The sequence below is a fragment of the Nansenia antarctica genome (genome assembly GCF_963989245.1).
Source record: "Nansenia antarctica genome assembly, chromosome: 8".
Taxonomy (NCBI): domain Eukaryota; kingdom Metazoa; phylum Chordata; class Actinopteri; order Argentiniformes; family Microstomatidae; genus Nansenia; species Nansenia antarctica.
In genome coordinates this window covers 7,934,697-7,958,288 of record NC_137678.1, presented here as the reverse complement: position 1 = coordinate 7,958,288, position 23,592 = coordinate 7,934,697, and the positions used below count along the sequence as shown (strand labels likewise).

The 23,592-nt window shown below is 43.7% G+C and overlaps 1 protein-coding gene across 1 annotated transcript; it reads right to left on the bottom strand.

Annotated features, from left to right (window-relative positions):
* Positions 1 to 2,647: 2,647 nt before the first annotated feature.
* ube2nb (ubiquitin-conjugating enzyme E2Nb) lies at positions 2,648 to 23,333 on the bottom strand. The gene is made up of 4 exons (XM_080537408.1): positions 23,229 to 23,333; positions 20,078 to 20,324; positions 4,734 to 4,874; positions 2,648 to 2,976 (listed from the first exon to the last, which is right to left on the bottom strand). The coding sequence occupies exons 1-4, from the start codon at positions 23,256 to 23,258 to the stop codon at positions 2,930 to 2,932; spliced, it is 465 nt and encodes a 154-aa protein (XP_080393534.1). The 5' UTR covers positions 23,259 to 23,333; the 3' UTR covers positions 2,648 to 2,929.
* Positions 23,334 to 23,592: the final 259 nt, after the last annotated feature.

The following is a 23,592-nucleotide window of genomic DNA, read 5'->3' as shown; positions in this document are numbered from 1 at the left end:
CAAATGATCAAAATCAGTTTTGTGACACTTGATGGCAAAGTCTATCAGGGTCTGTCCATGCTGCTCTCTTTCAAGCTGAAGAAATGATCAAAATGAGTTTTGTTAAGACATTTTCAAACAGCTTGTAAATCAGCGCCAATTATGTTTCCGATGTTACACAATAAGTGCTGGTCGAAAAATAGTTATTTTAACCTAGATTACAACCATTAAGTTATTTCAGTGGGAAAGTCATTTTCTGTAAACAATTATTTTAGTTGACATAGGGTGATATTCTGGGCCAGATACTAACTTGTTGTGATGTGACGTGATCTGGCCGTTATCGGGCTGGTCCGAATTCATCCTGGTCCGTCAGTGCTTGCAGGCCGACATAAATATGACATGATGAGCATCAGGCAAAGCTGCAGTATCACTCAAGGCAAGTCCATCATAGTGAACTGTAACCTACAGTACACTACCGTATAGGGGCAGCTGTGGCGCAGGAGGTCGAGCCCCGGCTGGCCACATGTCGAAGTGTCCTTGGGCAAGACACTGAACCCCAAATTGCTCCCAGTGAGCGGGCCGGCCGGCGCCTTGCATGGTAGCTTGCCGCCATTGGTGTGAATGGGTGAATGAGAGGCCGTTGTAAAGCGCTTTGGATAAAGGCGCTATATAAGTGCAGTCCATTTACCATTTACTACCGCAGTATCATCGCCTTGTAAAATAAAATGTGTCTCCATGAAACCTGTCTAGTTAAACAGAGCAGTCAGACAGACTATTCTCAATGCCAGAGAAAACAGGACTCTCTTCTTACTCAACTGGTTTTATTTACAGTAGGAGCAATGTGTGCAAATGCACTGTTTTCAAACACTGGAAGGACAATCAAATCAATCTTTCTGCCATTTTCACAACAGTGGACTATTTAGACTGGGAAACCCCTCTCAAAAGTATCAGCTACGTTGAATGCAGAGCCATCATTGTTTTAAAAAAAAAAAAAAAAAAAAAAAAAAAATCCCTCAGAGAAGGAAATTAAGAAAATACATTCTCCGAGAGTTGCTCCTTCTTCAGACTTCAGTAACACGGTGGAAACACATGCATTGCGTTGCGTTGCAGAATTGTGGGGATGGGTCAGGGCAGAGAATGTGAACCCCACAAAAGTCAACACCTAACAGAAACCTAGAGGTACAGTGGATAGCAAGAAAGAGATCAAACTAAATAGTATAACAAAAATTGTTTTACTAAAACATAACAAGCTGTATAGGTGCAACAAGCCTATGAGGATCTCAGCAATTATTATTATTATTATTATTATTATAGTGTTTCGAGCATTTCATTAATGTCAGAAATGAATACACCCAACAAAAAAGAAACTCTACGTTCCGATGCTGAGCAAACTTGTTTGACCAGTTCATGATCGGGCCTTGGTTAAGGTACATGCTTCTTAATGCAGTAATACAGGAGAAGTAGAAAGAATTATAGACATTTAGACAAAACAGACATTAAAATAAAATTAAAAGAACATCTTTCTCCCCTGAAGTAAGCCTTCTTTATTCCCCAACCCGCCCCACGTACAGCTCCCAGCCAGGGGTTGCAAACACAGGGGTCCCCCATAACGTCCCCGTGGGAAACAACCTCCAGCCCATATGTGTACATGTCAAAGAATCTAATAGGTATAAGCAATATGGTGACAATTCCACCTAGAGAGAGAAATGTGGAACTATACTACCATATTGCTATACGTATCCAACTCTCTCAGTGCCTCAGGGGTAGTAGGTGCAAAAGTGTGTTTCGGGACAGAGACAAAAGCTATGCTGAGTTCAACCAGGGGCAGAGTCACCATAACCTCAGGGACCACTGAGTCACCAGTCCCCTCCTCGCTGAGTGACCTCTGACCTGTGACTGACCCGACCCATTCACCTGCAGTAGATCCAGGGCTCCTTCCTGTGTTTGCAACCCCTCTGCAGTGCGCCAAGACCAGTCACCAGTCACGACCCCAGATCCCCGAGAGGAGAAACAGAAAGACCAGTCCTCATCCCCCCATGTCCCCCAGAGGAGAAACAGAAAGACCAGTCCTCATCCCCCCAGATCCCCCAGTGGAGAAACAGAAAGACCAGTCCTCATCCCCCCATGTCCCCCAGAGGAGAAACAGAAAGACCAGTCCTCATCCCCCCCATGTCCCCCAGAGGAGAAACAGAAAGACCAGTCCTCATCCCCCCAGATCCCCCAGTGGAGAAACAGAAAGACCAGTCCTCATCCCCCCATGTCCCCCAGAGGAGAAACAGAAAGACCAGTCCTCATCCCCCCCATGTCCCCCAGAGGAGAAACAGAAAGAGCAGTCCTCATCCCCCCATGTCCCCCAGAGGAGAAACAGAAAGACCAGTCCTCATCCCCCCCATGTCCCCCAGAGGAGAAACAGAAAGACCAGTCCTCATCCCCCCATGTCCCCCAGAGGAGAAACAGAAAGACCAGTCCTCATCCCCCCATGTCCCCCAGAGGAGAAACAGAAAGACCAGTCCTCATCCCCCCCATGTCCCCCAGAGGAGAAACAGAAAGACCAGTCCTCATCCCCCCAGATCCCCCAGTGGAGAAACAGAAAGACCAGTCCTCATCCCCCCCATGTCCCCCAGAGGAGAAACAGAAAGACCAGTCCTCATCCCCCCCATGTCCCCCAGAGGAGAAACAGAAAGCCTCTGTACCAGCCTCTGTCCATGCATTCGAGCGGTGAGCCAGGACAAAGACAAAGACATGGCTAAATGTGTCTTGAAATCACCATAGATGTCTTGTTGCAGTAGTCGGTTGTTTTCTTTTAAAATATATTCTTTGCCACTTATCTTTTTTTTTTTTTTGCTTTGCTTAAATTCTTGTTTTTTTTCGTCTAAGACTGTATCCTTTAAATGCAAATAAAGGAGGAGATAATCTTGGCAGATCACATTCAAGCACCCGTCTTCTTCTTCTATACTTCAATGTTGTTTCCAGCGTAGAGTCGGGTCCATGTCCGGGCTGCAATACAAGAGGGGAGAGGTCAAAGGTCAGGTATAGCAGAGTAGAGGTCATAGGGTCAGGTATAGGTTGATACTTCATCATCCTACCCACTATAAAAGGTTTGGATACTTTTTTAGCAATATGGTAATTGCTTCATCTTGTCCTCTGATAAGATAGGTCAAACTATAAGCATATTCAACTGGTTCAGATCTGCAGGGCTGTTGAGGCTGCAGGGTTAGGGTTAGGTAAGTCAGCATGCATATCAAACATACCGTATTTTCCGGACTATAAGTCGCGGTTTTTTTCATACTTTGGCTGGTCCTGCGACTTATAGTCAGGTGCGACTTATATATCAATAATTCATAATCTCTGACTGACATGAACTGACATACGGTAATCTCTGACTGACATGAACCAAGGAGTAACTTCCGCTAGCGCCTCATACACGATAGAATAGCCATTATACTTGACAATGTGGACATTAAACACGACAATGTGGACATTAAACATGATGTTATGGACCTTATACACAATGTTATGGACGTTAGAAACGATATTAAAGTCATTTATACCTTCCAGAGGCTATTTAACGTTGCAATGTTGCACCCGCGAGTAGCATTTTGCTACTTTCGGTAGCGCTTCATACGCGATAGAATAGCCATTATACTCGACAATGTGGACATTAAACACGACAATGTGGACATTAAACATGATGTTATGGACCTTATACACAATGTTATGGACGTTAGAAACTATATTAAAGTCATTTATACCTTCCAGAGGCTATTTAACGTTGCAATGTTGCACCCGCGAGTAGCATTTTGCTACTTCCGGTAGCGCTTCATACGCGATAGAATAGCCATTATACTCGACAATGTGGACATTAAACACGACAATGTGGACATTAAGCACTATATTATGGACCTTATACACGATATTATGAACGTTTATACACGACATTAAAGTCATTTATTACCTTTTAGAGGCTGTTCAATGTTACATTGTTTGTAGCATCCTACCTACTTCCGTTTTTCACCAAGCTATCTTTTCCCATGGCCTCATACACGATAAATAGTCGTTACACTCGACAATGTGGACATTAAGCACTATATTATCAACGTTATACACGCTATTATGAACGTTACACACGATGTTAAAGTCATTTATTACCTTTTAGAGGCTGTTCAAAGTTTCATTTTCCCTCCGCGACGCCATGTTGTTAGCCCCGCGCTAGCTAGCGGACTTTACACTCGATAATACAAGTATTCCTTAACCTTTCAGAAGAAGTTTCAACGTGAATTATGTCCTTCCTGGGCTTACAAATCCTCTCATGTCTCTTCACAGTGCCAGACTAGAGTCAAGCTCAACAGGGTCTTCTTTCCCCGCTGATTCCGCCAAGCCCGTTCCCTTGAACCATGCGACTTATAGTCCAGTGCGACTTATGTGTTTTTTTCCTCTTCATGACCCATTTTTGGTCTGCTGCGACTTATACTCGGGTGCGACTTATAGTCCGGAAAATACGGTAAGCCTCTTTCACACATAGTTCCCTGTAATGAAAGGGGCTATATTGTTGACGCCCAGTTCATTAGATGTAGATCCCAGTAAGGAGCAGCATGTCTTACTGAGGTGTCCATTGTGTGGACTAGAAGGATAACTGAGAAGAGTGCATATTTGTCAAGGGCCTTTTGGTGAATACATTGAGGACTTTGTTGACATGCACACACGCACACACGCACACACACGCACACACGCACACACGCACACACACGCTTCACCTGTCTCAATGGCTTGGGCTTCGTTTGATTTCCACTGCTCTGCGACATCGTTAGCCAGCGGGTCGTCAGGGTTGGGGGCGCTGAGCAAGGCCTGGATGGACAGCAGCACGGTGCGGATCTGCAGGGCTGGAGACCACTTATCTAGAGGAGCAGGAGAACACTACTAACTACTAACACCCCACCGTTACGTTCACTTATCTAGAGGAGCAGGAGAACACTACTAACTACTAACACCCCACCGTTACGTTCACTTATCTAGAGGAGCAGGAGAACACTACTAACTACTAACACCCCACCGTTACGTTCAGCCCACATTCAGGGCATTTAGCAGACGCCTTTGTCCAAAGCGACTTACTGACAATAAAACAAAACCAAAATAAAAACTAGTACTCGGTGGAGATAAAACAAGTCTTTAAAACATAGGATGTGAGATCATCATGACTAAGAGAAAGTTCTACTGTGTGATTATTCTCACAGAAACCTGGCTCAACGATTCCATTATCGACTCTGCGGTCGCGCTAGAAGGCCGCACTTTACACCGAGCGGACCGGACTTTGCTTAGCGAGAAGACGCGCGGGGGCGGCCTGATCATTTCTACGAAGGACAGCTGGTGCTTAAACACGAAAACTGTAAGTAGCCACTGCTCCCCAGACCTGGAATACTTGACTGTTAAATGCCGACCCACATACCTCCCGAGGGAATTCAACGCGGTGTACATAACAGCTGTATACATTGCACCAAGCGCAGATGCTAGCTTAGCATTGGCGCGGCTATATGACGTCATCAGTGGTGGACAGAGCGCGGATTCTCAAGCAGTACACATCATAGCAGGGGATTTTAATCATGCTGACCTGAAGGTAGTACTACCCAAGTTCTATCAGCATGTTAAATGTGCAACAAGAGGAGAAAAAACACTGGACAAGGTATACACCAACATCAAGCTTGCTTACAAGGCTAGACCGCTAGCTCATCTAGGCATGTCTGACCACGTGTCCATCCTCCTGATCCCAGCCTACACTCCCATGAGGAAAAGTGCTCCCATCACCACTAAGACTGTCAGAACCTGGCCAGCAGGGTCCGCTCCACTGCAGATCTGCCTGAATGACACCTCATGGCAGGAATATGAGCATGAGGACCTGGAACAGTTCACGTCGTCGGTTCTGAACCACATAGTGAACTGCACCAACTCAGCCACCGTGGACAAACGTGTCCGGGTCTACCCCAACACGAAGCCATGGATGACTGAGAAGGTCCGAAAACTGCTCAAGGAGAGGGACAACGCCTACTCAGCGAAGGACACACTGCTGTACAGCACCACCAGGGCTAACCTAAACCGTGGCATCCGGGAGGCCAAGGCAGACCACAGAGAGAAGATTGAGGAATGCTTCCTGAGCAACGACTCCAGGCGGGTATGGCAGGGGGTTCAGCACATGACAAACTTCAGAGCCAACAGGCTCACAGCCGCGGAGGACGACCCCCTGCTGGCGGAAAAGCTGAACTCCTTCTACGCCCGGTTCGACGAGGGGCGAACGGAGGTAACCACAACACAAACACCACTCTCTCCAGCTCTCAGCAGCCTCACCCTCACAGAGCATGAAGTGAGATACGTGCTGAAGGCGGTGGACCCCAGAAAAGCCTCAGGGCCGGATGGCGTCCTGGAACGGGTGCTGAGGGACTGCGCCGACCAGCTGGCCGGGGTTTTCACCAACATCTTCAACCAGTCCCTGTCCCAGGCCACCATCCCACCCTGCCTGAAAACCTCAACAATCATCCCAGTCCCGAAGAAAAGCACGGTGAGCTGCCTAAACGACTACCGCCCAGTGGCACTCACACCAATCATCATGAAGTGCTTCGAGAAACTGGTCCGGGCCCACATAGTCACACGCCTCCCACCCAACCTGGATCCATACCAGTTCGCCTACAGAGCCCACAGGTCCACAGAGGACGCCATCGCGACGACTCTCCACTCCACTCTATCCCACCTGGAGAGGGGGAACAGCTACGCGAGACTGCTCTTTGTGGACTTCAGCTCTGCCTTCAACACCATCCTTCCAGACAGGCTAGTGACCAAACTACTAGACCTGGGACAGTGTTTCCTCTACATGCATTTCATCGTGGCGGTCCGCCACGATGGAATTTCCTCCGCCACCATGCAGATTTCTCAACCCAAAAAAAAAAAAAAAGATTTAGGCCGCTTTTCAGACCTTCACAGCGCTAGACACACCCACAAGCGCGAAGCGACGCGCTTGCAAAACTGTTTTGTGATTCCTCATTTAAATTACGTTGTACCTGTTACAATGACAATAAAGATCATTCATCTTCATCAAGATGAGAGATGGAGCGATCCGCTCACACAGCTGTCCCGCATCTGTTGGGAATTTGTATTAAAATCACTAGAAGTGATAAATCATGTACTATGTGCTCATTTAAATAATATGTGAATGCGGTCAGTTGAGAACAATAGGAAGGTCACGCAAAGCCAAAAGAGAGGTTCTGTTTTTGAGCGACAAGAAGACAAGCTCCTGACTAAAAGAACGTTTTATGATTCAAACTGCCTATAAATTACTTATTTTTACCTATGTGCTAACAACCATTGTATACCTGCTGTTATGATATTCTATTTTTCTGTACTGATTTTATACTTTCATAACTAATGATTAATGATAAGTCTATTGCTTCTATACTATACTTTAACTTGTAAATCGAATCCTAACTCATATTACTGTGCAACTTCAAATGTTTTCACAAGCTACTGATAAGAACTCAACTCACAGCTCTGCTCACAAAGTATGATATCACCATGGGAACGAGACGCTAGCAGGACACTCAGGCTGATAACATACATACACTCTCGCACCCACATACCAGAAGAATTGAAGGCCAACGCTAACGAGAAGACCTTCTGCAGCTGCAACGGATTTGTGCTGACACTTGGAAAACTACCAGATAGAGGGGGGGGGCATCACCCAGCCCAAAATGTTTGATGAATGGTATAAAGACTATGTACCAGGGCTAAACGGGGGTCTGGTCTGGTGGAGCTCTTGCAGTTAACTTGTTGACGGCTAGCTGAGACGGGCCTGCAGAGGTGAAACTAGATGAGACCACTTTTCCATGGAAATGAACTAATTATTGCTTGCTGATGTGCTTGAATAAATATTATCTTAATGAACAGTTCAGTAGTGGTGCCTAATATTTGATTGGATCATATCATCTTAAGAAGTGATATCAAGGACGTCTCGTTGAGATTAAACGAACTCGCTTGTAAAGTGACGACTCAATTAAATCGATACTGGAGAAGTTGATCACCTTACAAAATTGGTGACCCCGACGTGATCTTCAACGGGATGCAAGGAGGAGTGGGCGAGGCTGGGTTCGGACTAAGCACTTCCACGGTACCAACACAAAAAAGGTGAGCAGAGCCATTTAATGAAATCTGCTTAGGTAGACAATAGTATTCTAGGTGGAAGTGCTGGGCCATGAATCGTATGTCAAACCCATTCTGATCTGTGTCTGTGAAGAATCCGTCAAAAGTAAGGATAATCATTAATTAAATTGACATTCTATACATTATTGAACACCACTGTCTGATATTTAAGCACATCTTGTATTAACGTGTAATAAGACCCGCCGAGGTCTAAAAGAAGGGACAGTAGCTAAGTCCTGGAAATAAAGAGGGGTAACCAGTCCCCAGGATAGACCCGCCGAGGTCTAAGGTAAGGAAAGACACGACAGTCCTGGATATTAAGAGGTAACCAGCCCCCAGTTTAGACCCGACGAGGTCTAATGAAAGGACGGTGTCCCGAAGGTTGAAATACCTTGCAAACCGAGTGAGAAGTGAGGTCATTGCGAGTAGGGTAGCGTCTACGGCAGGACTGCAGTCCGGTAGAGGTCCTAGTATTAGCGTGCCTCCCCTCACAGCGGGCGCTAAAATAATTGTGACGTTAGGATTATATGGTTCTATCATCATTTTAGTCAAAATTGAGTTTTTTGCATAATCTGATCCATTAAGTGGTTTATTAATGTGTGGTGGTATTTTTAAAATGTTGACATTTTGAGTGGGTGATTCATAAAATACAACGGTTCCATCTCACAAAACATAATGGAATGTAAAAACCATGACGCTCAGTGTCTCTGAACTACCCTAAACGGAGATAGAACCTTATAATTCTAAACTCGTGCAAAGGTGTTACGTAATATTGTATGTAAATAATAATTGGAATTGTTATTATTATTGTAATTATTACTATTAAAAGGGATAGTTGAGTAAAGCGCCCAGGAGCAACTGGTCTAGGCTGAGTGCTCCCTGGCTTGGTATCACTCAAATATCACTTGCAAACTTTATAAAATATGTTATGCCTCGTTCAAGGTGTTTAAAGAAGTGTTGTGCTGCGGGTGTAACCCACCATTGAAGCGCAGACAGCAGGAAAAAAAAAAAGCTCACTAGGAGTGTCTGTCTATACGTGGTGATTTATGTCTCGTCTGTGATGTGTGTAACAAACACAACCCGTTAAAACAGTACTTAAATGTGCACATATCCGATGCCTCCCTGTCCATTCCGAGAGAGTAGGCATGTATTGACTTCACGGACATGGGAGTGATTGATAGATTGTCAAGGTGGCCTGAAGCATATCCGTGTAAACGGGAGGATGCCGCATCTGTAATAAAGTGCCTCTTAAAGGAATTCATACCACGGTTTAGTTTCCCTACAATAATACGCTTTGATAATGGGTCACATATAAAATAAAATAAAAGTCCATATGGCTGCAATTGAGACAGCAATGGGGATTAAGCATCGATTTGGTTCAGTCTATCACCCCCAATCACAGGGGCTGGTTGAAAGGGCTAACCAATCTATTAAAAGAAAGCTTGCTAAAACCTGTGCCTCGACAGGACTATCGTGGGTGGGGCATTGCCCATGGTGTTGATGGCAATGAGAAATAAGACCAATTCAGTGACTCATTTGACACCCCATGAGATCATAACTGGTAGACCGATGTTGGTGCCGACAGGCATGATACACAGACAGAGGGAGGTGGCTTCGACCTCCTCTCCATGAAAATGAATATATGTCCAAACTCTAACTAATCTCAATCGAGTTTTTTCTTCACAGGAACTGAATGCTGCGGAGAAAGCAGACAACGGCAAAACAGACTCCTATTTTAGACCCAGGCGACGTGGTGGACAAGACCGTGGGAGGTATATTGACCACCTCACACGCTGTCAGAGTCGAAGGTAAACCGGGTACAGGGTGGTCTCTCTTGTCACACTGTACCAAAGCAGACCCACCACATGTATAACATCTTCAAATTCCTGGCGACTCTGTCAGCATGCACTAAGCCTCAAATAATGTGGAAAGTAACACAACAAGTGGACTATTAATCCATGATATTAGCGATCACCTGCCTGTCTTTTCATTTTATGAATGTAATTATAGAAAGAAGAGGGAGTTAAAGGAAATGACATACAAGACAGTAGAACTGAGGAATCCATATCTGCTTTTAGAAATGAGTTATTAAAATGGAATTAGAAGAGTATATATGAAGAATCAGATGTGGACAAAGCGTATGGGTTATTCCTAGAAACATTTAAAGTTCTATATGACAAAAACTGCCCACTAAAACAATGTAGCAATAAGAATAAATATTCTGAAAATCTGTGGGTGTCCAGGGGCATTCAAAATGCATACAAGAAAAGGTATACTCTATAAAGTGTATGTATAAAGCATCAAACAAAGGAGGCAGGGGTTACATAGAAGAAATACAAAAAACAAACTAATTAGTATTATGAGCATAATTATGTAAGAAAGATTATTATACCAGATTATTAGAGGAGAATAAAAAAAAATAATGTTAAAGGAACAAAACAGATAAACACCTCTTCACCAATTACAGACCGGTATCCTTATTATAACAGTTAGGGTTAGGGTTAGAAAAACTATATGATGAAAGACTGGCCAATTTCATTGAAAAACATCAACTATTAATGGATAATCAGTATGGTTTTAGAACAGCTAGATCTACTGACATGGCATTAATGGAGCTAGTAGAAGCAAATAACAACTTGTACAGAGAGAAAGAAATATGCATTGGGCATATTCATTGACCTTAAAAAAGCATTCGACACAATAGATCATGAGATTCTACTTTAAAAAAAAAAAAAAAAAAAAGGACAGGTATGGTGTCAGAGGGGTCGCACTTGAATGGCTTAAAAGCTATATTAGTAATAGACAGCAATTTGTTCAAATAGGCCAGAACAAATCAAGGTGCTTAAATATTACCTGTGGTGCCCACAGGGGTCGAATTGGTTGTCTTGGCAGATGACAGAAATATGTTATGTTATGGGGAAGATCTGCAGCAGCTTTTAAAGGTGGCAAAGAAGGAATTGTACAAATTAAAATGCTGGGTTGAGACAAACAAGCTATCATTAAATCTGAATAAAACCAAATTCATGCTATTTGGAAATTGCAATATAAATACAGACCTCCATCTGGAAATTGAAAATGTCTAAATCAATAGAGTATATGAAATCAAGTTTTTGGGTGTCTTAAATAGACCACAAACTCTGCTGGAAACAAAGTGAAAATATCTGTGCACAAAGATTGCGAGAAGCTTGGGACTTCTGGGTAAAATTAAATACATCTTAAATCAGAAATCACTATACACTCTATATTGCATACTCATTGTACCCTATCTGTCATATTGTGTTGAAGTTTGGGGAAATACAAACCAACCTAGAAAAGATATGCACATTGCAAAAAAGAGCTATAAGAATTGTACTTCATGCTGGGTATAGAGGTCATACCAATTATTAATAAAATAAAATAAAAGTCAAACTCTGAAATGTTGAGAATTGGTTAAATTCAGAGCTGCACGATTCATGTTTAAAGTAACACAAAATAAGGTCCCTGGCAACTTACAAAAATTGTTTTGTTCATGAGCAGAGATGGGGGGTTGTAGTCTAGGAGGGAAATTGAATGAAGAACAGCCTGTTGTCTGTGCAGCGCTCAGGGGCAGGTGCATCTCAGTTTGTGGGGTGTCCATTTTGAATGGCCTTGATGTAACAATGAAAACAAGTAATACTATTGAGTGGTTTGGAGGGATATAGGTTGGAGGAGCTTGAGAATGACGTGAACTGGTATTTTTGTGGACATTTGGTTCCTGGTTAGCTATAGTGGATAGCCATATTATTATAGATATTGATAGATAATCTATTGCGTAAAGGTATGATATTGTGGGGAAGGGGCAGGACCAGGTGGCTTTTGTTTCTTTCTGTCTTTTATCGAACAGGGCAATTGCCGACTGTTGCTTCCATGTCGAGGAAGATATATTTTATTTCAATTTATATCTTATTTTATTTGTATTTTTATTTATTTTTGGGGGTTTGTTTTTGTTGTTGAAGATTTGTGTGTTTTTGTGGTTGAAATGTTCGAGATAAATGGAGAAGCAAATCAAATTAAAATGTTTGGTACAACTGGGTTATAGCCACAATTATTTATACAATTTATTAATTAATTATTAAATTAACTGGGTTAACTACACAATATCCACCATTTATAAGGTAACATGTTTAGTCTGCTTGAAACAACCGTACGGTACACTGTTTCTCCCCCTACAAGCCTGATAATTGTTCAAATTCTCCAGTAGAGATGGGACGAGGGGGAGAACATGCTGCCCCGGTATAAATAGAACTAAAGGCCCCATGATATATGAGGGACATCACCCTTTACACTTAGAAAAAGCCTACGACTGCCTTAACAGGACGGGAAAGGGGGGCGACGTGGGACGCCTTAATGCTACGCACTTCTGCAATATGTTCATGAGTGCATGGTCAAGACAGGGAAACATTTGTGAACAGGACTTTACTTGCGCATGTTGGCGGGGGGGTTCAAGGATACCAAACAAGGGCTGTGTTTAGGCCTCTGTTTTTATACTTGTTAATCATCTTATTTTTTGTGATTTTTTTAGTCCTTTTGGTGTGCTGCACATTTTCATTTCCTTTTCGGCGGTGTTCCATGGGTAGGCTCCTTTAAATGTTATACATCTATGTTTTGCATTTGTTTTGATCTTTGTTTTCATAAATATACATATTCCTCTGAGTTCGTAATTAGTCTGTCTAACTTGGAACAGCCTCTGGATAAAGTCTGGAAGCATCTTATATATATATTTTTTACTTTGTAGAATTACTTGTGCCATTTTGAAGTCCACCAATTCTTTAAATTTGAGATCATAGAGGTTTATGAATAATTTGTTAGTTGGGTCTTGATAGGCAGCTCTGTTTATTTACGGTAATAGCATTCTACTTACTATTTTACTCCCAATTTCATTGGTAAAAATGTTATCTATTAAAGGAGCACTGTTAATTGTTATTCTAGTCGGTTTTAAGATTGTAGGAAATACACATATACTGTACATTGTGTCCATGATGTCTGTAACATTTTTTTGTGTTCATTTGGGTTCAACAAATCTATATTTAAGTCCCCTCATACAAAGACCGTCTTTCTGTCATTTAGTTTATCATACATATCAACCATCATATCTTTGAATGTGTCAAGACAGGATCCTGGAGTTCTATATACAAAGTGTATTATTATGGTCTTAGAGTTCTCCTTATTTTATTTCTACAGTGACACAATCCATAATGTTTTCTATTGTTATTGACATATGTTTTACTATTTTACAGTCACAGTCATTATTTACATACAAGGCAACTCCTACTCCTTTCCTGTTTGTTCTGTTGGAGGTAAATAGTTCATAGTCCTCATGTTCCACATCGGCTTCTTTTTCTTTACTGAGCCATGTCTCCGATACAGCAATGATGCTGAACTTGGTGAACTGTCTCAAATAGTCCTTAGTTTTCTTAAAGTTTCTATAAAGACTTCTACTGCTGAAGTGTATTGTTGATAAAATACCATCCAATATTATATTACTTTTGAATTGTTCCTCTGTGTAATAGTCACAGTTGCAGACGGTTATTATTGTTGTAGAAGTGGTCGATGTTGTTCTCAATGTCATACATTTTGTGCTCTGTAAAGTCAAAAGTTTTCAAAGTTCAACTCTTCATAGTTTTTAGGTGCAGCTGGATTATAATCCACACAGTCCAGTGATCCCATTTCTCGAAACTCATCATCATTTATATCGTTTAGTGGAAATGAATAATCCTTGTCCATTCCCATCTTGTCAGTCATTGTCTGTTCAAATATTTCCACTCAGATTTGAGTCAATTGTCTGCTCAGGTATTTCACAGTCATTATTTGTTCTCTCACCATAATCCCTTTGGAGGTTTCAGGAGATCCATTGGGCCTAATCATCACTTTACAGTTTCTTGTCTAAATGCCTTGCAATTTGTTTTGCTTCCTTAGAATGCGTGACTGCCAGGCAATTTCAGTAAACCTGTAGCAGACATGTTTGGAAAGGTGGGGGCTCACCCCATAGATATCTGCTTTTAGATTAGAGGCACCGCTGAAGGGACGCTCGAAAGCCGACACAGACGAAGAAAAAGGAAATTATGCTGCAGATGCAGCCGCTAAATCAGGAGGGGGTGGCTGTGATGCAGGAGGTAGTAGAGCCGCCATCTAATGATCGCAAGGTTGGCAGATCGGCGGTTCGAGCCCCGGCAGGCCACATGTCAGAGTGTCCTTGGGCAAGACACTGAAACCCGAATTGCTCCCAGGGCCGGCGCCTTGTATGGCAGCTTGCCACCATTGGTGTGTGAATGTGTGTGTTGGTGAATGAGAAGCCATTGAAGCGCTTTTGGATAAAGGCGGTATGTAAGCGCAGTCCATTGATATGTCCCCAGAGAACATCAGCTGGTCTCAATCCAGCTAGACAAACCTAAATGCTCTGTACAGACTATAGATGACATACAGGGGGCCGCCTCCCCCAAGAAAGGTCAGTGTGGGTAACAAGGGGGGTGACGCAAAGCTGGTTGTGGAAAGCGCATGACGGAAGAATAGTGGCCCGTGCAGGTCTAATGAATGTTATTGGTGCTGAGGCACATTTGGTAGATGGTGATGAGGATGTTTAAAAGAGGTGTATGCAAACGCTGGAGTTAACAATGTTATTGGAGAGTGGTTCGAATCTGTTTTTGGTAAATGGAAAAATCTGGCTATGTCTATGCTCTCTGCCCTCCTCATCTCTGCCACAGTGCTGATCCTGTTTGGCTGCTGCATTGTCCCTTGCATTAGAGGCCTGGCACAGCGACTGATTACTACGGCCCTAACCAAGGTTGATGCTGGAACACAGATGCACTTACAAATGCTTATTGCTGAGCAGCAGCAGTCACTGTTGGAGGGTGAGGAGATGGATCATGATACAGGAGTTGAAGATATGTTGTAATTATGGAGTTTTGTGAAGGAATGGTGTAAATAAAGGCATTTGCGGTCTACGACCCATCTCACCTTTCTGGCTACAAATTCTCTGTAATGGTCATAATTTTGTTTTAATGACCAAAGGGGGGATTTGTTGGGAATTTGTATTAAAATCACTAGAAGTGATAAATCATGTACTATGTGCTCATTTAAATAATATGTGAATGCGGTCAGTTGAGAACAATAGGAAGGTCACGCAAAGCCAAAAGAGAGGTTCTGTTTTTGAGCGACAAGAAGACAAGCTCCTGACTAAAAGAACGTTTTATGATTCAAACTGCCTATAAATTACTTATTTTTACCTATGTGCTAACAACCATTGTATACCTGCTGTTATGATATTCTATTTTTCTGTACTGATTTTATACTTTCATAACTAATGATTAATGATAAGTCTATTGCTTCTATACTATACTTTAACTTGTAAATCGAATCCTAACTCATATTACTGTGCAACTTCAAATGTTTTCACAAGCTACTGATAAGAACTCAACTCACAGCTCTGCTCACAAAGTATGATATCACCATGGGAACGAGACGCTAGCAGGACACTCAGGCTGATAACATACATACACTCTCGCACCCACATACCAGAAGAATTGAAGGCCAACGCTAACGAGAAGACCTTCTGCAGCTGCAACGGATTTGTGCTGACACTTGGAAAACTACCAGATAGAGGGGGGGGGCATCACCCAGCCCAAAATGTTTGATGAATGGTATAAAGACTATGTACCAGGGCTAAACGGGGGTCTGGTCTGGTGGAGCTCTTGCAGTTAACTTGTTGACGGCTAGCTGAGACGGGCCTGCAGAGGTGAAACTAGATGAGACCACTTTTCCATGGAAATGAACTAATTATTGCTTGCTGATGTGCTTGAATAAATATTATCTTAATGAACAGTTCAGTAGTGGTGCCTAATATTTGATTGGATCATATCATCTTAAGAAGTGATATCAAGGACGTCTCGTTGAGATTAAACGAACTCGCTTGTAAAGTGACGACTCAATTAAATCGATACTGGAGAAGTTGATCACCTTACACATCCGCTAATCAGCGCAGCACCGAACCGCCGGGCTCGTTGAGCGGATGCGAGGCAGCTGTGCCCGGGACCGGCCACTTCACATAAAGGAAGGAAGGAAGGAAGGAAAGAAAGAAAGCCGTGCACAAACGAGAGCTAAGTCAGACCGGGACGCTGCCAGTATGTGTGAGAGCCGGACTGCCGGCGTGAACATTTGAACCGTGTCATTTTATTTAATGGACCATTTCGTTGTCTGGTACCTGTACTGTAGCAATGACAAATAAAGTCCATTCCATTCCAGAGAGGGACGGACGGACGGACTACCCTTGTTTTTAATTTACAGGAAAACATTTCACGTCGTTGTTTTGAGCGCGCGTGCGCGTTTCATGCGCGTGCACGCGAAAAAATCAGCACTACCCGCCACCATGGTAAAAATTCCTGGAGGAAACACTGTGGGACTATCACACTCCATCTGTGCATGGATCAAGGACTTCCTGTCTGACCGCCCCCAGAGGGTACGGGTGGGCTCCCACACCTCCACAGCCCTCAGACTCAGCACTGGGTCCCCCCAGGGCTGCGTGCTAAGCCCCATCCTCTACAACCTCTACACCTACGACTTCACCCCCGTCCACCCCAGCAACTCCATCATAAAGTTTGCAGACGACACCACCGTGGTGGGCTGCATCTCGGGGGGGACGAGGCGGCGTACAGGGATGAGGTGGAGCAGCTGGGCAAGCTGTGCAAGGTTAACAACCTGCTGCTGAACCAGTCAAAGACCCAGGAAATCATCGTGGACTTCAGGAGGAAAAAATCTGAGGTCCAGCCCCTGCTCGTCGATGGAGGGAGCGTGGAGAGAGTCTCAACCTTCCGATTCCTGGGGGTGCACATACAGGATGACCTGTCCTGGAAGACCAACACAGCAGCCATCATCAAGAAGGCACAACAGCGGCTCTACTTCCTGAGAGTCCTCAGGAAATACCACCTCAAACAGGAGCTGCTTGTGACCTTCTACCGCTGCACAGTGGAGAGCATCCTCACCTACTGCATCTGCGTGTGGTTCTCCAGCTGCACAGCCGCAGAGAGGAAAGCGCTACAGAGAGTCGTGAGATCGGCCCAGAAGATCATCGGCGCCCCCCTCCCCTCTCTGGAAGAGCTGTACAACACACGCTGCCTCAGGAAGGCCTCCAAGATCTCCAGAGACCCATCCCACCCTGGGAACGAACACTTTGTTCGGCTGCCCTCGGGCAGGCGGTTCAGGACCATGTCCGCAAGGACAAATAGACTGAAGCTCAGCTTCTACCCTAGGGCCATTCAGGCCCTGAACACAGCAAAGACCTAGGTTCTAGGCCCTGGACAATCTAGACAATTTGATGGCAGCTACTAGATTGTAATCAAGTGCAATACTGAAACACAACTGTGAACATTTCAAACCTGCAAACTGCGACACTTTAAATGAATGTGCAATAATACTATGTGCAATATGACAACCCTCGTGCACATAAGGTTCAGAGATAGGAAATGTTAGGATATTTATAGCATAGCATAGAGTACAGCACAGTGTTTTATTTGTATAGTATAGTATAGTGGATAGTTTATTTATGTAAACCAGCTCTTTTTCCCTTCTTTTTTTTAGTATTTTTTTCCTAGCACCAGGGGAGCCCCCCCTCCCAAATTCCGTTGTATGGTACCTGTACTATATCAATGACAATAAAGACCATTCATTCATTCATTCATTCATTAATTCAAAGTGTGTTCTAAACACAGCAGACAGGAGGGAGATGTGAGATCATCATGACTAAGAGAAAGTGTTTTCTAAACACAGCAGACAGGGGGGAGGGGAGGCTGAGGGGAGGCTGCAGGGGAAGAGGCGGGTCTTCAGTCTACAAGGGAAGACAGGAAGTGACGCAGTCGTGACCACCACACTCCATCCAGAGCCCTTAGGTCAGCTGACCAACTGCTTCTGGAGGTCCCTAGGACCAAACTCAAGACAGGGGGGGATAGAGCTTTCTCCAAAGCAGCCCATAGGCTCTGGAATAGTCTCCCCCTTCCACATCAGATCTGCCCAGGGCATTTGAGGCTTTTAAAAAAACTAGCTAAAACACATATTTTTCTCCCTGGCCTTTGACCTGAGGTGAGCCTGCCTCCCGACACTGGACTTTTTGCACTTTTATTTGTATTGCACCCTGTTTTTAGTGTATTTGATCTGTTTGATCTGTTTTTTATCTGTATTTTATCTTGTTTTTCTCTTCTACCAGTGTTTTATCTTTTTATGTTAAAAAAGCACTGTTACCGGTGATCCATTGTCCAAACCTAGCCAACCAGCTGTCTCCCTTTCTAAAAAGCTGAGATACGCAAAACAAGATCGCTGCATTCGGTAGCCAGGGTTCCTACAAGTTTCGGCAAGTCAAATTTAAGACCTTTTTTAGACCTATTTGGATATGATTTTAGACCTATTGCGACACCGTATGATAGGTTTTTGTCATCCTCAAGGTGATAAATTAGGGATTTCACTGCCATACAGACAAAAAAGTCTGAAGGATAATTAATATAAAATAAATATTGGTTAATTTCCGCATAAATAGATGTGGTCAGACTGATTTCCTTGCAGGACAAGCTAATCTCGTTTTTAAGACCTAGCACCTTGACCCTCACCAATCCAGCTTCAAGGTTGGACACTCTACTGAGACTGCTCTCCTTGCTGTCACGGAGGTCCTCCACTCTGCTCAAGTTTCCTCCTCTGTTCTCATCCTCCTGGACCTGTCTGCTGCCTTCGACACAGTCAACCACCAGATCCTTCTCTCCACCCTCTCAGAGCTGGACCTGTCTGCTGCCTTCCACACAGTCAACCACCAGATCCTTCTCTCCACCCTCTCAGAGCTGGACCTGTCTGCTGCCTTCCACACAGTCAACCACCAGATCCTTCTCTCCACCCTCTCAGAGCTGGGCATCTCTGGCACTGCACTCTTCTACCTGGCCCATGGCTCTTACCAGGTGACGTAGAGAGGGTCGCTGTCCTCTTCACACTACCTCACCCCTTACTTTCCTACCTTTATACCAAATCTCTTGGCCCCGTCATTTCCTCACATGGTTTCTCCTACCACTGTTAACGTGTGTGTGTCTTAACTGTCCCGCCATAGTCTCATTACGAACCAAAAGTATTTTTACAGCTGTTTTGTGTTTTTTTTGCTCAAGTGTTAGAGCAGGTTCATGGAAAGGCCGGAGGAGCCGCTGTCACCGCTCCCTCAAAGCCCTACAATGTGATTCTGAATCCTGCGGTAATACCGTACACCGCGATAACATTTGGGGGCAGTTTAACGGTGTCAAAAACTGGATACCGCCCAACTGGAGACCCATCTCTCCAGGCTACATCTTGACTGTCCCTCCTAAAGACCGTGTCACCCCTAACCCTCTGTACAGCTCCTCTACTGTTAATAGATTTTTAAAGTAATCCTTCCTTCTTATGATGACTGGTATGACAGGTATAGATGACTCACTTTAGACCAATGCACTTGTTGTAAGTCGCTTTGGATAAAAAGTGTCTGCTAAATGCCAAAAATGTAATGCAAACAATTTGTCAGTGCATCACTTCTTTCTTTTCATTTAGACATACTGTAGCCTACTTATGCTGAAATGCAAATGAATGCATATGATGCACATACATTACTGCTCAATTCAGCAGACAATGCACTGTGGTCAGTGTGTTGAGGAATGAAGGCAGCGGTTATAGCGCCGAACGACCTCAAGCTGTAGGGATCTTTATGCATGTCCATTATTGACTGTGAAAGTGACACTGTCAAGGTCTCACGTTAGCAGGCAACAGTCGGCCAAAAGCCACATTTCTTTGCCTGTTTCTCCACGTGTGACTGCACTCTGTAACGTGGCCGGTAACCACTGGTCTAAAGCAGCGAGTCAATGGTAAAGACAGTGCTAACAACTATGCTAGCATCCATTTAGTTTCTCTTTACCTTTCAGGATGTCTAGACATATTCTCCCCAGCTTGTCCACGTTGGGATGGTAGATTTTGGTCATGAATCGTACTTTGGGCGCTGCCATGGGGTACTCCTCTGGCAGGAAGAGCTCCAGTTTGAAAACTCCTCCTTCGAAGGGCGAGTCCTGCGGCCCTGCGATCACCACGTGGAAGTAGCGCGCGTTCCCCTCGTCAGGCTCCGCCTTTATCCCCGGGACGGGCTCTGCCAGCAAGCGCTGTGTCTCCTGAACAGAGGAAGACAAGCCGGCGTAGAAAGATATCGTGATATCGTTAGAATTATACGGTTCTATCTCCATTTTTGTCAAAATTTAGTTTTTTTACATAATCTGATCCATTAGGTGTTGATTAATGCCCTAGTTAGTAGGGATGCTCCGATCTGGATTTTTGGGGCCGATACCGATCACCGATTTGTTTCCTCAAGATCAACCGATACCGATACCGATTTTTAAAAAAATACATAACTGACTGGATAGCCTAAATATTTTTTGCTTTTTAGACAAAAGTTTTGATCCATTAGGCACCAAGCAAACGCAGACCCATTTTTATGGCATAGTAAAGGTCTGGCCTATCACCCAGTTAGGGCCTGAAGCCCAAGTCAGTCGATATGGCTGTATAAAAGACATCATAAACGTGGCCTTCATGGTTTACATACTGTTACGTCCTCCTATGTTTTCTGTTCAGTTATCTGTCTTCCCCAGAAAAAAAAAAAAAAAAAAAATCGGTTTTTGCGATCGGCCATTTTTGCCGATCACCGATCGAGTCATTTGGAGTGAAATCGGCCGATTTAAATCGGTGGCCGATAAATCGGAGCATCCCTACTAGTTAGTAATTAATAAAATACAAAGGTTCCATCTCACAGAACATTATGGAATGTAAAAACGTTGACACTCAATATCTCTGAACTACCCTAAACAGAGATAGAACCTTATAATTCTAAGCTCACGATATATGGATTATGAAAACAGGATGATCAGAATCAGAAGTGCTTTTATTACATCAATGTACGGGTACACAGAGTCAAATGATTGGGTTCATTGACGTTGCAGTAGAATTCAAAAACAATAATAAAGCAGGCAGGCTATAAAAACAACAAATCAACAGTCAACAATAGCAGCGATAAAATAAGCAATAAAAATAAGCGATACGAGTGATACAAACATTAAGACTGCAGCACACATGAAGAGAAGTCAATATGTAATATACTGTGAATAAGTATGTGACTGAAGGATTATGTTCATCTAATGTTATTACAAAAGGTCTCAAAGGCTAAAAGATTAAGAACTCATAGCTCCAATTTCTTTCAGCTAAGATGGGCCCCGGACTCGTACCACTAAGTTTAGTTGTTTGATGCTAAATTGGTCATTTAGTTTTGCATAGTTTTAGTTAGCACAGAGCAAGGTGGCAAGATTGCATCAGCAATTGGCAGACAGCGGAGGCGATCGATGTATGCATGCAACGTATTGGTAATTCGATGTTTTAGGGACTATAGCTTACAGAATGTAGTAATGTGAGAATACACCAGACCTACTTACACATTATTTGAATAATAAGTGTCTATTTCTGCCCGTCAATTATTGAACATGAAACAGCTAGTTTGCTTGCCCCACTCTCCTTGACAAGTCCTCTGAACACTCCCAATTACTGCTCCAGCTACCGGTGGGAAGTCTGTGTTGGTCGGAGCAGAAGCACCTTGAGGTGACACCAAATGACGGTGATGTTGCCTTACATGGCAGCTTGCCGCCATTGGTGTGTGTGAATGGGTGAATGAGAGGACGTTGTAAAGCGCTTTGGAATAAGGCGCTATATAAGTCAGTCTGTTTACCACCTGTTCCACTGTGGCACATGCGAATAACAAAGATGATAATTAGGTACAATGACATGTACCTGCTGTATAGGTACTCGCATCAGAAGTGTTCAAACCTTGCAAATCTGAAGCTACTGGGGTACAGAATACAGATGTCAAGTTCCCCCATTGACCCTGACCACAAATAGCTTAACGCTGGCCACTTTTGACATTTGCTGTTGTTGTTATTTTTATGTTTCAATAATCTTTTTATATGAGTTTGGGGGTGTCATTATAAAAATAGGTAGGAGTCATCACAATCATTCACCTGCATCATAGTTAAAAGACAATTGGAAAGTGCACCAGGCATTTACAGCTGTGATTCTAAGCTAACCAATTACATTTGATTGTATTTCTATGAGTTATAGCTCTAAAGCTATGAGTGTTGCAATGCTATGACACATTTCTCAACTTTAGGGACAAAGACCATCCCAAACAAATACCCCCCAATCGCAGCGTTGAAAATGTGAGGGTCTGGCTCCTGGATTAGGGGGCACAGATAGCTCAACAAACAGTGAGTGACAGATCATACCATGTTATTCAATCAATTGGTGTAGTCATGAACGACACAAGAGCCCGATTATGAACTGTTCTAATAGATTATGGAAGGTAGACTTTAAGATAGCCCTAAAGGTGATGTGGAAATAGGTAAGAAAGTGTGCAAAGCGACTGAATTCGTCTGTGCTGCTATTTCCCCCCCCATGCAATGGCAATGTATGAGTCTCATTCGTGGTTGACATGGGAGACAACCTGATTGGTCAACTGCATGAAAGCATCCCGCCCAGCGCCGGGGCCTGGCCAGGGGGTCTGGCCAGGGGGTCTGCAGGAGAAACAAGAGGCCAACCCAGCCGGCACACAGCTAGCCATCTCGCCCGGCACAGAACATGTCATGAGGTTCATTGAGTCATAAACGCAATTAGCCCAAGTTGAATTACAGTCAAGCTGGCTAAACAATCCATCCATAGTTAGCTAGAGAGCTAACTGTCGTTATGACTGGAGAAGCCAGCGAGTCGAGCGTCGGTTCGTTCGGCCCATGGTCGGGTTCTTCTCGTAGAGACAGACGTGAGACGTGAGCCCAGACGGGTCACGAGGCAGACAGGAGAGCAGACAGGGTTTACATGGCATGTCAGCTTCTGGGCCTGAGAGTTAACGGAAGTAGCTAGCTGATGGAAGACGCTAGATGGCCCCTGCACGTGCCCAGTTCGTTCTGTTACCCTTTCCAATTGAAAACGGACCGTTTAAAGGTCGGTCGACTACTAGTGGCGTGTAGACGGAGAGGAGTTACCTTTATAATCCTGCGGGGCAGTCCTGCCATTTTGTCTCACAGTGTTTCGAGCCGTTGGAATGTTGACTCCTTCTTCAATATGGACTGACGGCGCCGATGAACACGCCTTCCGGTAAACAGATGAACTTCCGGTAAAACAGTGTCGGCTTCGAATGTGAATTCTGGGAGATGTATTTCGCCACAAACACTCATCTCACGTTAGAGACTGTCATCTTGTCATCTTGGAAGACAACAAGTAATCGAAGTCAAGACACTACATATCCAAGGGTAGAAACAATCTTTGCTAAAATTCATAGTGCAGATAGTTGCAATGTCCTAAAATAATACACTACCAACAAGTGCTCTAATAAAAATGACTACCATA